This window comes from Macaca nemestrina, chromosome 4, assembly GCF_043159975.1.
Source record: "Macaca nemestrina isolate mMacNem1 chromosome 4, mMacNem.hap1, whole genome shotgun sequence".
NCBI lineage: Eukaryota > Metazoa > Chordata > Mammalia > Primates > Cercopithecidae > Macaca > Macaca nemestrina.
In genome coordinates this window covers 149,125,626-149,147,933 of record NC_092128.1, presented here as the reverse complement: position 1 = coordinate 149,147,933, position 22,308 = coordinate 149,125,626, and the positions used below count along the sequence as shown (strand labels likewise).

Here is a 22,308-nt window from a genome sequence, read left to right as displayed (position 1 = left end):
ACTTCTTAAGTCTTTACAGTGGAAAGAGCTAAATGCCATTACTTTACTTGTATTATCGCATTTAATGTAGGACACAGGTGTTGTGTCTTTTGTTCTTTTTTAATTTTTTTTTTTTTTTTTGAGACAGAGTCTTGCTCGCCCGCTAATTTTTTGTATTTTTAGTGGAAACGGGATTTCACCCTGTTAGCCAGGATGGTCTCGATCTCCTGACCTCGTGATCCGCCTGCCTCAGCCTCCCAAAGTGCTGAGATTACAAGTGTGAGCCACCGTGCCTGGCTGTTCTTTTTATACTTTTTAAATTTTATTTATTTATTTTGAGACAGAGTCTCACTCTTGATGCCCAGGCTGGAGTGCAGTGATGTGATCTTGGCTCACTGCAACCTCCTCCTCCTGGGTTCAAGCAATTCTCCTGACTCAGCCTCCTGAGTAGCTGGTGTTATAGGTGCCCGCCACCATGCCCGGCTAATTTTGTATTTTTGGTAGAGATGGGGTTTCACCATGTTGGCCAGGCTGGTCTGGAACTCCTGACCTCAGGTGATCTGCCTCGGCCTCCCAAAGTGCTGGGATTATAGGCGTGAGCCACCGTGCCTGGCCGTCTTTTGTTCTTAATCCACGCATGACTTTCTTCCTTTCAGGTAGAATATGCTGTGTTAAGAAATATTACAGAATTAAGAAGAATCTACAGCTTTTATAGCAGCCTGGGATGCGACCACTCTCTGGATAATACCTTTCTGATGACAAAGCTTCACTTCTGGAGATTTCTAAAAGATTGCAAATTTCATCACCACAGACTAACTCTTGCTGATATGGACAGGATATTAAGTGGTGAGTATTCCAGATCCTTCACAACTTTTGGTTTAAAGCAGGGGTGCAGGCTGGGTGCAGCGGCTCATGCCTGTAATCCCAGCACTTTGGGAGGCCAAGGCAGGTGGATCACAAGGTCAGGAGTTCGAGACCAGCCTGACCAACGTGGTGAAACCCCATCTCTACTAAAAGATACAAAAAATTGTCCAGGCATGGTGGTGCATGCCTGTAATCCCAGCCATTTAGGAGGCTGAGGTGGGAGGATCGCTTGGACCCAGGAGGCGGAGGTTGCAGTGAGCCAAGATCACGACATTTCACTCCAGCCTGGGTGACAGGGCAAGACTCCATCACACACACACACACACAAAAGGCAGGGGTCCCCAACCCCCAGGCCATGGATCAGTACTGGTCCGTGGCCTGTTAGGAAACTGTGCACAGTGGAAGGTGAGCCGTGGGCAAGCAAGTGAACCTTCATCTGTTTTTCTTGTTTTCTTTTGTTTTGAGACAGAGTTTCATTCTTGTTGCCCAGGCTGGGGTGCAGTGGCAGGATCTCGGCTCACCACAACCTCCGCCTCCTGGGTTCAAGTGATCTCCTGCCTCAGCCTCCATAGTAGCCGGGATTACAGGCATGTGCCACCATGCCCAGCTAATTTTTGTGTTTTTTAGTAGAAATGGGGTTTTTCCATGTTGGTTAGGCTGGTCTCAAACTCCTGACCTCAGATGATCTGCCCGCCTCGGCCTCCAAAAGTGCTGGGATTACAAGCATGAGCCACCGCGCCTGGCCTACCTTCATCTGTTTTTACAGCCATTCCCCATCGCTGGCATTACCTCCTGCAGATCAGCAGGGCGTTAAGATTCTCACAGGAGCGCAAATCCTCCTGTGAACTGGCACGCGAGGGATGGAGGTTCACGCTCCTTAGGAGAATCTAGTGCCTGATGATCTGTCGCTGTCTCCCGTCACCCCTAGTTGTAGGAAAACAAGCTCAGGCTCCCACTGAGTCTATATGATGGTGAGTTGTAGAATTGTTTCATTATGTATTACAGTGTCATCGTAATCGAAATAAAGTGTGCAGTAATTCGAATGCGCTTGAATCATCCTGAAACCAACAGTCCCCCCACCCCTTCCCACCATTCATGGAAAAATTGTCTTCCACGAAATCGGTCCCCGGTGCCAAAAAGGCTGGGGACCGCTGGTTTAAAGGACAGTATGACAGTGTCACCTAGAAAGCAGTTGGAAATGCGGAGGGAGTGGTGAAGGCCCAGGTTGGGAGAAGAGTGTTCCAGTAATCAGCACGTGGTCTTGTTCCCCCCGTGATTACAAGGTACTTGAAGAGACAGTCTCGTGACGTAACAGCAACAGTACGAGGTCACCTACAAAAGCAAGGCCAGCCATGCATGGTCCCAGGGTGAAATCCAGTCCGCCCCGGTTCCCCTAAATCATGCTTTACTGGAACACAGACATGCCCATTTGCTCACATGTTTGTGGCTGCTTTACCCCAAAGCACCACCGCGGAGGGGTTGTGGTGTAGACTGTCTGGTCCACCAAGCCTAAAATACTTACTCTCCGGCCCTTTACAGAAAGTTTGCCTCCCTCTCTCCCCCCGACCACCGATCTACAGTGAAAAAGCACTGACTTGTCAGGTCAGAGATGGGGAGACAGCCAGGCCTCGCGGCGCACGTCTGTAATCCCAGCTCTTTGGAAGGCCGAGATGGATCACTTGAGTCCAGGAGTTTGAGACCAGCCTGGCCAATGTGGTGAAACTCTGTCTCTACTAAAAACACAAAAATTAGCCAGGTGTGGTGGTTCATGCCTGTATTCCCAGCTACTTAGTGGGAGGCTGAGGCAGGAGTAGAATCGCTTGAGCCTAGGAGGTGGAGGTTGCAGTGAGCCAAGATTTCCATCCTCGGTGACAGAGTGAGACTGTCTCAACAACCAAAAAAAAAAAAAAGAAAAGGCTGGGCGCAGTGGCTTACGCCTGTAATCAGCACTTTGGGAGGCTGAAGTGGGCAGACCATGAGGTCAGGAGTTCGAGACCATCCTGGCTAACACGGTGAAACCCATACCAAAAATACAAAAAATTAGCTGGGTGTGGTGGTACATGCCTGTAGTCCCAGCTACTCGGGAGGCTGAGGCAGAAGAATCGCTTGAACTCGCAAGGCGGAGGTTGCAGTGAGCCGAGATCGCGCCACTGCACTCAGGCCTGGGAAACAGAGTGAGACTCTGTTCTCAAAAAAAAAAAAAAAAAAAAAGAAATGGGGAGAATCAGCAATGGCTTGGAAGAGTCTAGAAAAGGCCCTAAGTAGTCTTAGGATTGGTCTTGATTTCAAATTAGGAAATTGATGTGATAAATTTTAACAACTTTGGAAGTTTGACTTCTTTCAGCCAAATTCTGGGAAGCAGAGCTGCAAGCTTCAAATTATCCACTTGAAAAATAAAGTATTAGAAAAAATGCCCATTTACGTCAAAGTTTAGTGTTTGAAACATACTTAAAATCCATTTAGAATTAGCAGCATTCATCAGATTGTGTCTCAGACTACTCTGGAAAACATTGGGACAAGATACCTCATCTTGTAAAGGAACCAGGTTGATTTTTTTTTTTTTAGACGAAGTCTCGCTCTGTTGCCTGGGCTGGAGTACAGTGACTCAATCTTGGCTCACTGTAAGTCCTGCCTCCTGGGTTCCAGCAATTCTCCTGCCTCAGTCTCCAGAGTAGCTGGGATTACAGGTGCACACCACCACACCTGGCTAATTTTTTGTATTTTTGGTAGAGACAGGGTTTCACCATGTTGCCCAGGCTGGTCTTAAACTCCTGACCTCAGGCAATTTGCCTGCTTCAGCTTCCCAAAGTACTGGGATTACAGGCGTGAGCCACTGTGCCTGGCTTTTATGGAGTTTTAAATTTTTAGTTGGATGCTTATACATGTTCAGAGCATTTTGAAATAAGTACTCTCTCATATTCAGTTCCTCAAATTGTATACCAGGAACAAATAAAATGGAAGCTTCTAGCAAATATCAGACATCCTCTCCAATTTTCTTATTTTAGCCAACAATGACATACCAGTTGAAGAAATTCATTCTCCATTTACAACAATACTTCTGAGAACATTTTTGAATCACCTCCTGCGTTTGGCGTACCACATTTATCACGAAGAATTCCAGTAAGTACTATTTCTGGACCCTCATTGGGGGACGGAGCACAGCTAAGTTGTACTATTGTCATAATGCCTTCTTTTCTTCAGCAGTCATTTTAATTTTTTTGGAGACAGAGTCTTGCTCTGTTGCCCAGGCTGGAATGCAATGGCACAATCATGGCTCACTGCAACCTCTGCCTCCCAGGTTCAAGCAATTCTTCTGCCTCAGGCTCCTGGGTAGCTGGGATGACAGGAGTGTGCCACCATGCCTGGCTAATGTTTTTGTTGTTGTATTTTTAGTAGAGATGGGGTTTCACCATGTTGGCCAGGCTGGTTTCGAACTCCTGACCTCAGGCGATCCACCTGCCTCAGCCTCTCAAAGTGCTGAGATTACAGACGTGAGCCACTGTGCCCAGCCTCAGCAGTCTCTTTTTTTTTTTTTTAACATACCCTTGAAATGAAGGACTCAGAACACAACCTTTCCACAAATATTAACCGCAAAGCCATGAGATACTTGATCAAAACTTTGAAAACCCTTCATATTTGAATCTGTTCAATACTGCAAATGTCTCTTGGGGTTTTTAATGCAGAAACAAATAGTCACAACCAACTCTTCTTTCTTATGTCAGAATTTCTTGTCTTTCTTACAGCAAAAGTGGTTTTATATCTTTTTTCAAAAAAACTTTTATTTATGTATTTATTTTTTTGAGATGGAGTCTTGCTCTGTCACCCAGGCTGGAGTGCAGTGGCGCAATCTCGGCTCACTGCAACCTCCACCTCCCGGGTTCCAGTGATTCTCCTGCCTCAGCCTCCCAAATAGCTGGGATTACAGGTGTCTGCCACCAAGCCCAGCTAATTTTTTGTATTTTTAGTGGAGATGGGGTTTCACCATGTTGGCCAGGCTGGTCTTGAACTCCTGACCTCGAGTGATTCGCCTGCCTTGGCCTCCCAAAATGCTGGGATTACAGGTGTGAGCCACTGACTCCAGCCTTCCCTTTCTATACTCTATACATTAGAAGCAAAGTATTAAGTCTAGCCTGTGCTCAAGGAGAAGGGAATTTCCCTCTTTTAGAGAAGTAATTATCGTATCTTTTGATCGTTATCACAGAAAGAGAAGCCCATCGCTTTTCTTGTGTTTTACAAAACTGATGACTGAGAACATTCATCCAAATGCCTGCCAGATAAAAGGTAAATACAAAACCAACAGGATTCTATTTACTGCCCCATTTTTTTTCTCAAAATATAAATCTGGGCTGGGCGCAGTGGCTCACTCTTGCAATCCCAGCAGTTTGGGAGGCCGAGGCGGGCGGACCACCTGAGGTCAAGGAGTTCAAGACCAGCCTGGCCAACATGGCAAAACCCTGTCTCTACTAAAAACACAAAAAATTAGCCGGGCGTGGTGGTCCATGCCTGTAATCCCAGCTACTCGGGAGGCTGAGGCAGGAGAATCGCTTGAGCCTGGCGGGCGGAGGTTGCAGTGAGCCAAGATCGTGCCACAGCACTGCAGCCTGAGCAACAGCAAGACTCTGTCTCGGAAAAAAACAAAAACAATAGGATTGTATTTACCGCTATTTTTTTTCTCAAAATATAAATCTGTAATCATTTTTCGAACATTGTATTTTTAGGCAATTTATTCCGTGAGCAACAGCGGACGCTCTACTCTATGAATTACATGAATAAATGCTGGGAGATTTATCTAGCTTACTGCAGACCCCACGCAGCACCTCCCCACGAGCCTACGATGAAGATGAGACACTTCCTCTGGATGCTGAAAGTAACCACCTAAGTTCAATACTGGCTTTCTATTTACAGGCACTTTGATTTTAATTAAAGAGAGGCAAGATATTCCAGCTATGATATGCAAATAATCAGGTGAAGATCTGGGCTGGATTTTCAGAACCATTGAATGTTTACGGAGTCTCTTGGCAGAACAGTGGTCTGTGGTCGTGGAAGGAACAGAAACAGCTGTCACCTGCCCAATGTACTCACAGATTAGGGCACGACAATGGCCTATGGCCTATAACAATGCCCCATGGTGCATATATATATATATATATATTTTTATGCTGCAATCCCAGCCTTTGAGAGGCCAAGGCAGGTGGATCACCTGTGGTCAAGGAGTTCAAGACCAGCTTGGCCATATATATTTATATATACCATTGACCATTGTCTTAAAATAAATATATATATATATATTTTATATATATACACTGGCCATTGTCTTAAAATAAATATGTATATATTTTATATATATACACTAATATATTTTTTATATATATATATAATTTTATTTTTTTTGAGATGGAGTTTTGCTCTTATCACCCAGGCTGGAGTGCAATGAGGCAATCTTAGCTCACTGCAACCTCCACCTCCTGGGCTCAAGCAATTCTTCTGCCTCAGCCTCCTAAGTAGCTGGGATTACAGGTGCCTACCATCATGCCTGGCTAATTTTTGTATTTTTAGTAGAGACAGGTTTTCACCATGTTGCCCAGGCTGGTCTCGAACTCCTGACCTCAGGTGATGCACCTGCCTCGGCCTCCCTAAGTGCCGGGATTGCAGGCGTGAGCCACCGTGCCTGACTGGCCTACGGTATGTTTATTCACGCAGATCCGGTCATTTAAAGGAAGATGGGGCCGAGCGCGGTGCTGCATGCCTGTAATTCCAGCACTTCGGGAGACTGAGGCAGGAGGGTGACCTGAGCTTAGGAATTCAAGACCAGCCTGGGCAAAACAGTGAGATCCCCCTCTCTACAAAAAATTAAAAAAACATAGCCGGGCGTGGTAGTGCACACCTGTAGTCCCAGCTACTTGGGAGGCTGTAGTAAGCTGTGATCACGCCACTGCACTCCAGCCTGGTTGACAGAGGGAGGCCCTGTCCCAAAAAAATCCCCCAATAAACAAAAAAGGAAAATGGAGGAACACCTTACTCTTTTTGATGGACCAACGTGTTGCCTGATCCTAGAACAGCAATAAAGCCAACTGAAATCTTTTAGCAAAGGAAGGACTTTGGAAGGCTGAGGCGGGTGGATCACCTGAGGTCAGGAGTTTGAGACCAGCCTGGCCAACACTGTGAAACCCTGTTTCTACTAAAAATACAAAAAAAATTAGCCAGGTGTGGTGGTGGGAGCCTGTAATCCCCGCTACTTGGGAGGCTGAGGCAGGAGAATTGCTTGAACCCGGGAGGCAGAGGTTGCAATGAGCTGAAATCGTGCCACTGCACTCCAGTCTAGGCAACAAGAGCAAAACTCTGTCTCAAAAAAAAAAAAAAAAAAAAAAAAAAAAAAAAAAAGGAAGTGGGAAGGATGAATGTCATTTAAAACAATTATAGTTTATTGAAAATGGAATTTTCAAAAGTTATTACTTGGGAAAATAGTGACATCTTATTTATACAATGTTCTCATACTATTGGTTGTTTTTGTTCCATGATACCTTTTTTTTCTTTTTTTAAGACAGAGTCTCGCTCTTTCGCCAGGCTGGAGTGCAGTGGTGCGATCTCGGCTCACTGCAACCTCCGCTTCCTGGGTTCAAGCAATTCTCCTGCCTCAGCCTCCCAAGTAGCTGGGACTACAGGCGTGCATGACCATACTAAGCTGATTTTTGTGTTTTTAGTAGAGACGGGGTTTCACTGTGTTAGCAAGGATGGTCTTGATCTCTTGACCTCGTGATCTGCCCGTGTCGGTCTCCCAAAGTGCTGGGATTACAGGCGTGAGCCACTGTGCCTGGCCTGTTCCATGATACTTTTAATTTGTACTTGTGGGAATACAAATGATTAAACAGAATCAAATACTAATGCTAAGGAGTTTTTACAAATTTCGTAACGTCGTATACATAAGAAAAATGGATGGTAACCTAGTGTGTAACTGTGGGAAAATAGTTTGTTGTTTTGAGCGAGGGTCTCGCTCTGTCACCCAGGCTGGAGTGCAGTGGTGCGATCTTGGCTCCCAGCAGCCTCGACCTCCTGGGTTCAAGCGATCCTCCCACCTCAGCCTCCTGAGTAGCTGGGACTACATGTGTGCCAACATACCCAGCTAATTTTTCTATTTTTTGTACAGACGTGTTATTGCCATGTTGCCCAGGCTGATCTTGAACTCCTGGGCTCAAGCAGTCCTGTTGCCTCGGCCTCCTGAAGTGCTGGGATTACAGGAGTGAGCCAGTACACCTGGCCCTTTTCAGTTTTTCGTTTGTTTCAAGCATGTTTGCAATTGCCCATTGAATAATTTTTTTTTTTTTTTTTTGACAGAGTCTTGCTCTGTTGCTCAGGCTGGAGTGCAGCGACATGATCTGGGCTCACTGCAACCTCCACCTACCAGGTTGAAGTGATTCTTCTGCCTCAGCCTCCCGAGTACCTAGGATTACAGGTGCTCACCACCACGCCCAGCTAATAGAGACAGAATTTCACCATGTTGCCCAGGCTGGTCTCAAACTCCTGAGCTCAGGTGATCCACCCATCTCAGCCTCCCACAGTGCTAGGATTAGAGGCATGAGCCGCCGCACCCAGCCTCATTGAAGCGTTTTTGTGATGACTGTCTTACAGTCTCTGTCCGTCAATTGTAACATCCCTGTCGTCTTGGTGATGGCATCTGTGGACTCTCTTTTTTCATTCAGTTTGAGATCTTCCTGGTTCTTGGTATGAGTGGTTTTGTTGTTGTTGTTGTTGTTGTTTTCTTTTTTTTGGAGGCGGAGTCTTGCTCTGTCTCCCAGACTGGACTGCAGTAGCATGATCTCGGCTCACTGCAACCTCTGCCTCCTGGTTCAAGCGATTCTCCTGCCTCAGCCTCCCAAGTAGCTGGGATTACAGGTGCCCACCACCATGCCAGGCTAATTTTTATATTTTTAGTAGAGACGGAGTTTCACCATGTTGCCCAGGCTGGTTGGTATGAGTGATTTTTTAAAAAATATTGAAACCTGAACATTTGAGTACAGTAAGTCCTCACTTAACTTTTTTTTTTTAATTTTTTATTTTATTTTATTTTTTTGAGACAGAGTCTTACTCTGTCGCCAGGCTGGAATGCAGTGGTGCAATCTCAACTCACCGCAACCTCCGCCTCCCGGGCTCATGTGATTCCCTGCCTCAGCCTCCCGACTAGCTGGGATTATAGGTGCCTGCCACCACACCAGGCTAACTTTTGTATCTTTAGTAGAGATAGGGTTTCACCATGTTGCCCAGGCTGATCGATATGAGTGATTTTAAAAAAAATATTGAAACCTGAACATTTGAGTACCGTAAGTCCTCACTTAACATTATTATTATCATGATTTTGAGACGGAGTCTCACTCTGTCACCCAGGCTGGAGTGCAGTGGCGCGATCTCAGCTCACTGCAACCTCCACCTCCTGGGCTCACGTGATTCCCCTGCCTCAGCTTCCCGACTAGCTGGGACTACAGGCACCCGTCACCATGTCTAGCTAATGTTTTTGTATTTTTAGTAGAGATGGGGTTTCCCCATGTTGGCCAGGATGGTCTCGGACTCTACCTCCTGATCCGCCTGCCTCAGCCTCCCAAAGTGCTGGGATTACAGGTGTGAGCCCGGTCCCACTTAACATTATTGATAGGTTCTTGGAAACTGTGACTTTAACCAATGCGAAGAGCGTAACTCTTCTTCATGTCAATTACTCTGTGGTAAAACCGGTTTTGTTGTGCAGTACGTTGTTTCCCCAGGTGCTTTTCAGCCTACAGCATTGTGTTCATATTTCACACCTGGACCGTGTTCTGTTCTCCCATGTTCTATGTCTTGTTCTGATGCCAAAAAATACTTTACTGTTATTTTGGAGGTGCTAGAGAAGGGATAGAGAGAGGGGGGTGTGTGTGTGTGTGTGTGTGTGTGTGTGTGTGTGTGTGTGTGTGTGACAGGGTCTTGCTCTGTCACCCTGGCTGGAGTGCAGTGTTGTGATCACAGTTCACTGTGGCCTCAAACTCCTGGACTTCAGTGATCCTCCCACCTCAGCCTCCTGAGTGGCTGGGACTGCAGGCATGCACCACCATGCTCGGCCTACATTTTTAATTTTTATAGAGACAGGGTCTTGTTATGTTGCCCAGGCTGATCCCCAATGCCTGGGCTCAAGTGATCCTCCCACCTCAGCCTCACAAGGTTCTGGGATTACAGGTGTGAGCCACCATGCCTGGCCGTACATACCAATGTTAATCCAGAATGCTTTTCAAAATTTTCAGTCTTTAAGATATTAATTTATGGCTGGGCGCAATGTCTCACGCCTGTAATCCCAGCCCTTTGGGAGGCCGAGGGAGGTGGATCACTTGAGGTCAGGAGTTTGAGAGCAGCCTGGTCAACCTATAGTGAAACCCTATCTCTACTAAAAAATACAAAAATTAGCTGGACGTGGTGGTGGGCGCCTGTAGTCCCAGCTACTTGGGAGGCTGAGGCAAGAGAATCACTTGAACCCAGGAGGTGGAGGTTGCAGTGAGCTGAGATTGCACCACTGCACAGCAGCCTGGGCGACAGAGTGATTCCGTCTCTCAAAAAAAAGAAAAAAGATATTAATTTCTGGTACACTTTCTTAATTATTGTATTGATATAAATTGACATTAAAATATGTAGCTGTTTACAATTTATAGGCAGTTATGGTTTGATTTTCTTTTTTACAGGACTTTAAAATGATAAATAAAGAATTAACAGCAGCTATATTTATGGAGGTCATAGCAGAGGATAATCCTTTCATATATGATGGAATTGACAGCAACTTTGAACCTGAGGTTTGTAAAGAGCTGTCACAAACGGTACAGATCCAATTCAGGCGTTGGTTTTGCCGTGGATACCAATAACAAAGAACCAAGATTTTTTTTCTTTTTTTCATTAGCCTTTTCGTTGACACTTTTTTTTTTTTTTTTTTGAGACGGAGTCTTGCTCTGTCTCCCAGGCTGGAGTGCAGTGGCGTAATCTCGGTGCACTGCAAGCTCTGCCTCCCGGGTTCACACCATTCTCCTGCCTCAGCCTCCCGAGTAGCTGGGACTACAGGCGCCGCCACCACTCCTGGCTAATTTTTTTTTTTTTTTTTTTTTGTATTTTTTTAGTAGAGATGGAGTTTCACCATGTTAGCCAGGGTGGTCTCGATTTCCCGACCTCGTGATCCGCCTGCCTTGGCCTCCCAAAGTGCTGGGATTACAGGTGTAAGCCACCACACCCGGCCTTGAGCTGATTTTTTAAAAACAATTTTTTGTACAGAATGGGTCTCACTGTGTTGCCCAGGCTGATCTCAAACTCCTGGGCTCAAACGATCCTCCTGCCTCAGCCTCCTAACGTGCTGAGATTACAGATGTGAGCCACTGTGACCAGTCTAAGAACCAAGATTTGATTGAAAGCAGTCTGAACACAAGTACAGAATATATGTGTGTGTGTCTGTGTGCACGTGTCTGCATGTCTGTGTGCAAACGTGTGCGTATTCAGATGTCAGGAAATAATGAACGCCAGTCTATCAATGCTCTGTCTCCAGGTGTGTCCGAATGATGGAAACTCTGTGTTTTCTTTTATTTCAGCTGGTTTTCCTGGAATTCTTTGAAGCTCTCTTAAGCTTTGCATTCATCTGTGTTACTGACCGAATGACTAAATCCTATGCGAATGTTCCAACTGATGATGTGTCTGGAAATAAACAGGAAACTATTTATACAATACTAAATCAGGTAACACAATGTCTTAGAATTAGGTAATCTTAGAATTACAGAGCAAGGAGGGCCGGGCGCGGTGGCTCACGCCTGTAATCCCAGCACTTTGGGAGGCCGAGGCGGGCAGATCACGAGGTCAGGAGATCGAGACCATCCTGGCTAACACGGTGAAACCCCGTCTCTACTAAAAATACAAAAAAATTAGCCAGGCGTGGTGGCGGGCGCCTGTAGTCCTAGCTACTCGGGAGGCTGAGGCAGGAGAATGGCGTGAACCCGGGAGGCGGAGCTTGCAGTGAGCTGAGATCGCACCACTGTACTCCAGCCTGGGTGACAGAGCGAGACTCCATCTCAAAAAAAAGACAGAGCAAGGAATGACTTTATTCTGGAATGGTTAAACCATCATCAAAACTATCTTGGTTTTACTAACCCTTCCAGAAAGTAATTTAAGGAGTCTTTCCTTTTTCCTTTTGAAATTTTGTTTTATGTATTTTGAGACAGGGATTCCCTCTGTCATCCAGGCTTGAGTGCAGTGGTGCAGTCACGGCTCACGGCAGCCTTGACCCCCTGAGCTCACGCGCTCCTCCCACCTTAGCCTTCTGAGTAGCCAGGACTACAGGCTTGTGCCACCACACCCAGCTAATTTTTTTTTTTTCTTTTTTTTTTTGAGACAGAGTCTCACTCTGTTGCCCAGGCTGGAGTGCAATGGCACCATCTCAGGTCACTGCCACCTCTGCCTCCTGGATTCAAATGATTCTCATGCCTCAGCCTCCCAAGTAGCCAGGATTACAGGCTTGTGCCACCTCACCTGGCTAATTTTTTGTATTTTAGTAGAGACGGGGTTTTGCCATGTTGACCAGGCTGGTCTTGAACTCCTGACCTCAGTTGATCCACCCGCCTCGGCCTCCCAAAGTGCTAGGATTACAGGCCTGAGCCACTGTGCCTGGCCTTTTTGTACTTTTTTTGTAGAGATGGGGTTTTGCCATGTTGCCCAGGCTGGTCTCAAACTCCTGAGCTCAAGTGATCCTCCTGCCTCAGCGTCCCAAAGTGCTGGGATTACAGGTATGAGCCACCGTGCACGGCCAACATGTCATGTCTTTTTCACATTTTGGAAGTGTGTATAGATTTTTTTTAAGTTTGGGAAAATGAGTTTCCTGGCCGTGACCCAGAAAGTGGACTCCTAGCCACAGCAGATTTCATAATGAAGGTCACAGTGCATACCGACATGCTGGGTGGGCCACTAGACCACACATGAGAAAATCGGAGGTATTGGCCGGGTGTGGTGGCTCACGCCTGTAATCACAGCACTTTGGGACGCTGAGGCCAGCAGATCATGAGGTCAGGAGATCGAGACCATCCTGGCTAACATGGTGAAACCCAGTCTCTAATTTAAAAAAAAAAATATATATATATATATATATAATATATATATATAAAATATATATATATATATATATAATATATATACACACACACACACACACACACACACAAAATTAACCGGGCATTGTGGCAGGTGACTGTAGTCCCAGCTACTCAGGAGGCCGAAGCAGAATGGCGTGAACCTGAGAGGTGGAGCTTGCAGTGAGCCAAGATCGCGCCACTGCACTCCAGCCTGGACGACAGAGCGAGACTCCGTCTCAAAAGGAAATCAGAGATATTTTACTAGGAGATGTTGTGTTACATGGATCTGGTGTTTCTAACAGTGGACGGCCTGCTTAAGAGCAGATCTGTCGGGGAACAGTTCCTGAGTGTGCGTGGGATGCTAAACAGGTCCCCAGGGCTTGCTCACAAGGATGGACACCCAGGCCAGGCGCGGTGGCTCACGCGTGTAATCTCAGCACTTTGGGAGGTCAAGGTGGGCGGATCACTTGAGGTCAGGAATTCGAGACCAGCCTGGCCAACCGTGGCGAAACCCCGTCTCTACTCAAAGTACACTGGAACCTGAACGTTCATGTCATGCTCCAAGGCAATCACTGCTCCCTTTTGACCAACAGTTTGGGAGAGTGATTTAGAGATCATAGAGGCTCAGCTTCAAACTTACTAAAGCTGATCCTTCTTGCTCAGCTCACGGTAGCTTCGCACACTCCGGTCGTGGGGAGGCAGAGGTAGAATTTTGTCCCACAGAGGAAAGTGTGCTGTGCAGAGGGACAGCAAGCTCCAGAGACGGGCAGAAGGCTGTCCTTGAGCCGTCAGCTGAGTGCGCGCGCGTGTGAGGGAACAGCTGGGACCTAAGGGAAGGGCCGCCGGGAAGAAGGGGAGGAAGCTCAAGCACTCACACAGGGCTGGGAGTAGTTTGCATTCCCGGTCGCCAGCGTGGAGGAGCCTTCACGTCCACGACGGGCGTCGGGCTGGGTACCTAGAAGTTCACTGTGTGGGTGTATGTGTGTGTGGGAATGTGTGGCGGTGTGGGTGTGAGTAGGGGTGTGTGTGAGTGTGGGTGTGTGGGGTGTGCGTGTTTGTGGGTGTGGGGTGTGCGTGTTTGTGGGTGTGGATGTGTGTGTGGGTGTGTGTGGGTGTGTGGGTGGTTTGTGTGTGTGTGGTTTTGAGACAAAAATCTTGCTCTGTTGCCCAGGCTCGAGTGCAGTGGCACAATCTTGACTCACTGAAGGCTCTGCCTCCTGGGTTCAAGTGATTCTCCTGCCTCAGCCTCCCAAGCAGCTGGGATTACAGGTGCGCACTGCCAAACCCGGCCAATCTTTGTATTTTTAGTAGAGACAGGGTTTCACTGTGTTGGCCAGCCTGGTCTCGCACTCCTGGCCTCAAGTGATCCACCCGCCTCATTCTCTGAAACTTCTGGGATTACAGACATGAGCCAACACGTCTGGCCTGTTATTTATTTTTTTAGAGATGGGGTCTCACTATGTTGCCCAGGCTGGTCTCAAACTCCTGGGCTCAGGTGATCCGCCCACCTTGGCCTCCCAAAGAGCTGAGATTACAGGCGTGAGCCACTGTGCCTGATTCTGTTCAGGGTCTTGACTGAGGCGATGGTTTCACAGGTATAGACATGTGAAAACACATCCAAGGGTACACTTCGTGTGTAGTTCATTGTAAATCAGTTACACCCCATTAACATAATGTGTGTGTGTGCACATGTGTGTGCCTGTGTGGATCTCTGTGGAAACTAGAAGCCCTCTGACGCGTGTGTTTGTTCTTGCTTAGGACGCCCAAAGCAAGAGTCCCAGCGCGGTCCTGAGCCACGAATCGGATGCTGCTCACTCTGACAGTGCCAGGTCATCTTCCAGCAAGTTAGAGCTCTGGCCTGATGTTAACAAAATAAGGAAATCAGAGGTTTGTCTTGGCAACTAACCGTGTAGAGACAACCGCGACCGAGTGCCTGCTCTGCGAAGAGCTCTTTTCCACCCGCGACCGAGTGCCTGCTCTGCGAAGAGCTCTTTTCCATGCACTGAGGGCCTGGCACCGAACAGAAACCCACGCCCTCATGGACACTACGTTCCAGTGCGGAGGGGACACGGCAGGGAGGAGGGGACACGGCAGGGGGGAGGGGACATGGCAGGGGAGGGGCACGACAGGGGGGAGGGGACACGGCAGGGGAGGGGCACGACAGGGGGGAGGGGACACGGCAGGGGGGAGGGGACACGGCGGGGAGGGGGCACGGCAGGGGGAGGGGCACGGCAGGGGGAGGGGGCACGGCGGGGGGGAGGGGGCACGGCGGGGGGGAGGGGGCACGGCGGGTGGAGGGGACACGGCGGGGGGGAGGGGACACGGCGGGGAGGAGGGGCACGGCAGTGAGGAGGGGCACGGCAGTGAGGAGGGGGCACGGCAGGGGGGAGGGGCACGGCAGGGGGGAGGGGCACGGCAGGGAGGAGGGGACACGGCAGGGAGGAGGGGACACAGCAGCAGGTGAACAGCGCTAATAGGGTTTTTGGGTGTTTACCTGGCGCCGAGCCGTCCCCAGGGACCAGCTCAGCGTCCCGATGACCTTCAGGTACTGCGATTCTCTCTAGGAGGGAAGCCAGGCCCAGGAAGGTTAAATAACTTGGCCACAGCTGCATTAGCAGTAAGTCGTGGAGCGGGGGTTTGTGCCCAGGCAGTTTGACTCCAGAATTAGCACCGGTTACCGCAAGCGCTGCTTCTTCCCACTTATGAGGTCTAAGTGACAGGAAGGGCATCTGGCCAGGGTGGGGCCCTGGCGTTTATTCTGGGTGAGGTGGGATGGGATGGGACAGCGTCTGAGCAGAGGCGTCAGGAGGCTCTGTGGCTTCACTGTTGAGAAACCAGTGTGGAAGCTCTTGGAACCATCCCAGTGGGAGGCGATGGTGACTGGGACTAAGGTGGGCTGAGGTCTGAGGTGTTTTGAAGGCTGCGGGGGTTGAGAGGGAAGGAGAAGGCAAAGATGAGTCCACAATGTTTTGGCTGAGCATTGGAAGAATAGAGTGGCCATTTAAGATGATGTGGAAGACGGAGGCAGGGGGCTGAGTTTGGGGAGCAAAATTAAGTGGTTGATTTTGGACAAGTTAAGCTTAAGGTGCCTGAATTGAGGCCCAAGTAGCACGGCCAGAGGCAAGACTGGAGTTCAAGGACTGCTGGAGGTGGAAATGTGGGAGTTACGGCATACACGTAATTAGAGCCATTAGGTAACATTTTGCTTCATGATTTTTTTAAAATGTAAAAGCCCAAGATCAAGAAGTCTCTAAGTGATGAAAGAGTCTCCAAAATGAATTTTCAATCTACTGGAAAAGGGGTCACCTTTTTTTCATCTGAGAGCGGTGAGTGTTTTAATGATAGAACCTTAATATTTACAAACTGTTGCTTATGAATTATATAATGTCTAGACAGTTTTACAACCATCTTTTTAAAATTTTTATTTTCTTAGAAGCAGAGTCTCGCTATGTTGTCCAGGCTGCTCTTGAACTCCTGGGCTCAAGCGATCCTCCCACCTGGGCCTCCCGAGTAGCTGGGATTACAAGTAGGCGTCACCACACCCAGCACAACTGTCTTTTTAAACAATGAGGCTGGTATAGCTGCTTCCATTTCTCCTCCCTGGTTTGGAGTTCAAGTTTAAGGCGTGACCTTGCGGTGCTGACTCAGTCTGTGAGGGCAGAGGCGGGGATGGGACCCTGGGCCTCCCCTGGGCCCCGCACGCCCATCTCAGAGTCTGCTGCTGTTGACTGTATTGTTTCTTCCAGGCGACTTTTCTCTCTCCAGGGTCTCATTCTCTTTGAGTTTTAAAGGTGCTCAAATTAAAACCAACAAACAATTCTTATTCACTTCCTCATCCTCCTCTTTCATTATGTTTTCCTTTATCCTGGGAGGATGGCTCTCGAGGCCTCTCTCTCTGCTGACTGCACTTCCTCCCTTCTGGTTTGATTCCTCAGCCCTGTCTGCGTGAACTTCCAACCTCACGCCTCTCCTTTCCTCAGGGTCATCCAATGATGATCAATGTCATGGGAATTTTCCGCTGTCACTTTGCTGGCCTTGCCAGTTGCATGTGGCCTTGTTTCCATGATTAAACAAGCCCTGGTGTTTCCCCTTTTCTTTTTCTTTCTTTTGGAGACAAGGTCTTACTTTGTCACCAGGACGGGAGTGCAGTGGTGCCATCATAGCTCTGCAACCTCCGCCTCCTCGGTTCAAGCAATTCTCCTGCCTCAGCCTCGCTAGTAGCTGGGATTATAGGCACCCGTCACGGCGCCTTGTATTTTTAGTAGAGAAGGGGTTTCATCATGTTGGCCAGGGTGGTCTCCAACTCCTAACCTCAGGTGATCTGCCCACCTCGGCCTCCCAAAGTGCTGAGATTACAGTTGTGAGCCCAACCATGCCTGGCCTTTTTTTTTTTTTTTTTAAAGAGGTGAGGTCTTGCTATGTTGCCCAGGCTGGTCTTGAACTCCTGGATCCAAGAACTCCTGGGTCTGAACGCCTCGGCCTCCCAAAGTGCTGAGGTTACAGGTAGGAGCCCAACCGCGCCTGGCCTTTTTTTTTTTTTTTTTTTTAAAGAGGTGGGGTCTTGCTGTGTTGCCCAGGCTGGTCTTGAACTCCTGGGCCCAAGTGATCCTCCCGCCTTGGTGTCCCAAAGCCCTGGGATTACAGGTGTGAGCCACCGTGCCTGGCCTTCCCCCTTTTCTGACGGTGTCTCTCTCTGGCCGGCCACCCACTCAGTGGTGAACTTTTAAAGGCTCCATCCCAGGCCCTTGTCCTCTCTGAGGCCTCCCCTGTGTATCGGCTCTACAGTGCCTGTCATTTCCCGTCACTCCTCCTCTAATGGATTGTTCCCGTCGGCACACATGTGCTCCATATGCCCAGTTAGGAAAATCTCTTCTCTTGGCCGGGCACCGTGGCTCATGCCTGTAATCCCAGCACTTTGGGAGGCTGAGGCGGGTGGATCCCAAGGTCAGGAGTTCGAGACCAGCACGGCCAACATAGTGAAACCCCATCTCTACTAAAAATAAAAAAACTAGCCGGGTGTGGTGGCGCTCGCCTGTAGTCCCAGCTACTCAGGGCTGAGGTGGGAGAACTGCTTGAACCCCGGAGGCAGAGGTTGCAGTGAGCTGAGACCATGCCACTGCACTCTAGCCTGGGCGACAGACTGAGCTGAGACCACGCCACTGCACTGCAGCCTGGGCGACAGAGTGAGCTGAGACCACGCCACTGCCCTCCAGCCTGGGCGACAGAGTGAGCTGAGACCACGCCACTACACTGCAGCCTGGGCGACAGACTGAGCTGAGACCACGCCACTGCACTGCAGCCTGGGCGACAGACTGAGCTGAGACCACGCCACTCCCCTCCAGCCTGGGCGACAGACTGAGCTGAGACCACGCCACTCCCCTCCAGCCTGGGCGACAGAGTGAGCTGAGACCACGCCACTGCCCTCTAGCCTGGGTGACAGACTGAGCTGAGACCACGCCACTGCCCTCTAGCCTGGGTGACAGAGTGAGCTGAGACCACGCCACCGCACTGCAGCCTGGGCGACAGAGTGAACTGAGACCACGCCAGTGCACTCCAGCCTGGGTGACAGAGTGAGAGTCTGTCTCAAAAAAAAAAAAAAAGAAAGAAAAAGGAAAATCTCTTCCCTCACCTTCCCCTCTAGATCCCACTTTCCTTCCCTGCTCCCTTTGCTGATGCATCTTAGGGAGCTGTATACATGCAACGCCTTCTCCAGGACCTCTCCTGTGTCTTCTTAGCTTGCTCCACGTGGCACTGCCCTCCCCAGGCCACTGAAGGCCCCTCTTCATCAGCAGTGCCTCCATGTTGCCATCCCAGGAATCCTGCCGTCACTTGAACCGATCTCTCCATAGTCAGGAAAACCGTCAGCTTCTTGAAACACTCTTCGCGTTTGGCCTCTGCGACCCCTCAACGTCCTTGGTTTCTTCTCCATCTGGCGCGAATCTGTGGGTTGTCATTTTCTCCCGCAGAGCTCGGCATCCCAGCAGAGACAGAGCATTCCTGCAGTGACGTAACAAGATGCACAGTTCCTGGAACAGAACTAGAACTGGAAGTGGAACCCCAGCTAATGTGCTTTCCTGTTGATCTGATTATCTCTAGTCCCAGCTCCAGCTGGATTTTGCCCTGGATCTCTCTGGTCATTCCTTAAGTCTGGTGTGCCATTCACCAGGCCTGTGGCTCCTGCCCTGTCTCCTGCCAAGGGCCCCTTTGACCCACGTGGCATCTCTTCCAGTACCATTTCATCTGATTGTTGCATGTGGCAGCCGTGACCTACTGTCCTCCGGCTTGTAGGTGTCTAGTTGAGAGTTCATGAATGAACATAAGACAATGTTGCTGCCAGGTGCAGTGGCTCACAGCTGTAAGCCCAGAACTCTGGGAGACCACGGCAGGAGGATCACTTGTGCCCAGGAGTCTGAGACCAGCCTGGGCAACATAGCAAGCCCCTGTCTCTACAAAAAAAAAGCAAAATTCACCAGGTACGGTGGCACACTCCTGTACTCCCAGCAGCTTGGGAGGTTGAGGTAGGATTCTGTCTTGTTCCGACCTTAGAGTCCTGGATTGCATATAATGTGATTTATGAATTTTAAAATCTTCCAAGTGACTGGATAACCAAAATTGCTTAAAAAGATGGAAAAAATTGTGGTAGTTTAAGATTTAGAGATTCTTTAGCCTAGACAAGAAAGATAGAGAGGGGTAACTGTAACTACTAGGAACTTCCTTTTGCGAGAGTGACCGGTTGTCTAGTTCTCCAGGAGAGAGGATTCACTCAGGTACACAGCTATCCTTGTCTTAAAGGGGTTTCAAACTCTGAATAAATACAAGATGTCGAATATTTTGTCCCCAAGACCTAGACCCAGTGCGGTGGGTCACGCCTGTAATCCCAGCACTTTGGGAGGCCCAGATGGGAGGATCACTAGAGCTCAGGAATTTGAGGCCATGGGCAACATAGCGAAACCTTCTCTCTACAACAAAAACAATGATTAGCTGGGCGTGGTGGCACCCGCCTGTGGTCCCAGCTACTTGGGAGGCTGAGGTGGGAGGATCATTTGAGCCCAGGAGATGGAGGCTGCAGTGAGCCATGATGGTGCCCCTGCACTGCAGCCTGGATGACAGAGCGAGATCTTGTCTCACAACTAAAAAAATTAGCCTTGTGTGTGGCGCATTGCTCCATTCTCAGCTATCAGGGAGGCTAAGATGGGAGGATCACTTGAGCCCAGGAGTTCCTCCAGGCTTCGGTGAGCCATGGTCATGCCACTGTACTCCAGCCTGGGCAATAGAGTGAGACCTTGTCTCCAAAAAAAAAAAAAAAAAAAGCAAGAAACAAGGGTTTATTATTCTTGAAAACATGGAAAATTAAAATATCAGAAAACCCACATTCTTAAGGTATTTAGAAAAAAAAAAAGAGGTGGCCAGGCGCAGTGGCTCATGCCTGTAATCCCAGCACTTTGGGAGGCTGAGGTGGGTGGATCACCTGAGGTTAAGAGTTCCAGACCTGCCAGGCCAACATGATGAAACCCCATCTCTGCTAAAAATACAAGTATTAGCCGAGTGTGATGGTGCATGCCTGTAGCTACTCGGGAGCTTGGGAGGCTGAGGCATGAGAATCACTTGAACCCAGGAGGTAGAGGTTGCAGTGAGCTGAAATCACGCCACTGCACTCCAGCCTGGGCGACAGAGTGAGACTGTCTCCAAAAAAAAAAGGGCAGCAGGAAACTCAAAGGGAAGGTTGATAATCCCAGCCAGGGTCTACTGAGCCCCTGCCTTGTTCCAGGCAGTCATGGGAGCAGCGTCCTTTCTCCTCTCCCCTCTCCTGGCTGAGGAGCAGGGGGCCCACCGCAGGGAGGCCAGAACGAGAAAAAGCACGCAGACTCCCAGTTTACAGCAGGATTGCATTCATGTTCAGCTTCATGAAACTCTATTCCAGAGAAATACGAGAGACCCAAGGATGATCAAAAGGAAGAGTTCAACACGTGGGTCAATAGTATGTACGTCTTCTTTGTGAACACGCTCTTTCACGCGTATAAACGTGAAGAAGCTATCAAGGAGAAAATAAGGGAAGAGAGGTTACACAGCACAGCACGGGCCCAGCAGCGGAAGATGGAAGATGATGAACTGGAAGCAAGGTAACTTACGAGGTCCCTCCGCTCCTTCCCGAGCTGCTCGCTCTCCATCCTGTGTTCTGTAGCTGCCAGAATGCATCAGGACCAAGTGCTTTCCGGACAAGCCTACAATTTCCTAAGGGCGTCTTTGACATAAAAAGGAATGAGTATTTGGTCTCTGTTCCTGGCAGAGCACCTGAAGCCTTTGTAACTTCCTGAGTAAATGGGGTAATGGGAGCATCTTTGGTTCTAATATTTGGTCTTAGTTTCTAGTTTTTAATTTTTTTTTAGACAGGGTCTCACTGTCGCCCAGGCTGGAGTGCAGTGGTGCGATCTCAGCTCACTGCAGCCTCTGCCTCCTGGGTTCAAGTGATTCTCCTGCCTCAGCCTCCCGAGTAGCTGGGATTACAAGCATGCACCACCACGCCTGGCTAATTTTTGTATTTTTAGTACAGACGGGGTTTCACCAGGTTGTCCAGGCTGGTCTTGAACCCCTGACCTCAAGTGATCCGCCCACCTTGGCCTCCCAAAGTGCTGGGATCACAGGGGTGAGTCACTGCATGCAGCCGTTTTCTAGTTCTTGCCCCAAGAGCTTCAAAAGCTGTGGACTGTCGGGGTAATGACTGGCTTTTGTATGATGAGATGACTGGGGGCCAGGGGCCCTCGATAGCTTCTTGCTGGAGCTGGTTGCCAGGGAACCAACCAGGAGATTACAGGATTGGGACTTTCAGCTCCAGCCCAACCTCCCAGGAAGGAAGAGGGGCTGGAGCTTGAGTTCAATAACTGATAGCCAGTGACTTACTCGGGTCTACATATTGGACCCTCCATAAAATCCCCAAACGAGCTGGGCATCATGGCACATGCCCGTAACCCCGGCACTTTGGGGAACCAAGGCAGGGGAATCACTTGAGTTTGAGACCAGCCTGGGTGATACAGCAAGACCTCATCTCTACAAAAAATACAGAAATTAGCCAGATGTGGTGGCAGGCGCCTGTAGTCCCAGCTACTTTGGATGCTGAGGCAGGAGGATTGCTTGAGCCTGGGAGTTGAGGCTGCAGTGATGTGTTTGTGCCACTGCACTCCAGCCTGGGCAACACAGCAAGACCCTATCTCAAAATTATATATATTATATATGTATACACACACACACGCACACATATGTAACTTTGGGAGGCCGAGGCAGGTGGATCATCTGCGGTCAGGAGTTTGAGACCAGCCTGGCCAACCTAGTGAAACCCATCTCTACTAAAAATACAAAATAT

The 22,308-nt window shown here is 49.0% G+C and overlaps 1 protein-coding gene across 14 annotated transcripts in view; it reads left to right on the top strand.

Moving 5' to 3' along the window:
* Positions 1 to 22,308, top strand: part of LOC105498107 (radial spoke head 10 homolog B) — a 44,711-nt gene that overhangs the window by 21,775 nt on the left and 628 nt on the right. For 10 of the 14 annotated variants that reach the window (XM_071095331.1, XM_071095323.1, XM_071095320.1 and 7 more), the window contains 9 exons: positions 636 to 825; positions 3,849 to 3,963; positions 5,045 to 5,124; positions 5,562 to 5,710; positions 10,536 to 10,643; positions 11,424 to 11,567; positions 14,709 to 14,837; positions 16,183 to 16,276; positions 20,872 to 21,070. In XM_071095331.1, the coding sequence (XP_070951432.1) occupies positions 636 to 825; positions 3,849 to 3,963; positions 5,045 to 5,124; positions 5,562 to 5,710; positions 10,536 to 10,643; positions 11,424 to 11,567; positions 14,709 to 14,837; positions 16,183 to 16,276; positions 20,872 to 21,070 (1,208 nt within the window). Of the gene's footprint in view, positions 1 to 635; positions 826 to 3,848; positions 3,964 to 5,044; positions 5,125 to 5,561; positions 5,711 to 10,535; positions 10,644 to 11,423; positions 11,568 to 14,708; positions 14,838 to 16,182; positions 16,277 to 18,685; positions 19,424 to 20,871; positions 21,071 to 22,308 lie in introns of those variants that run through there. The other 4 variants (XR_011622615.1, XR_011622616.1, XM_071095325.1 and 1 more) reach the window with 4 other exon arrangements.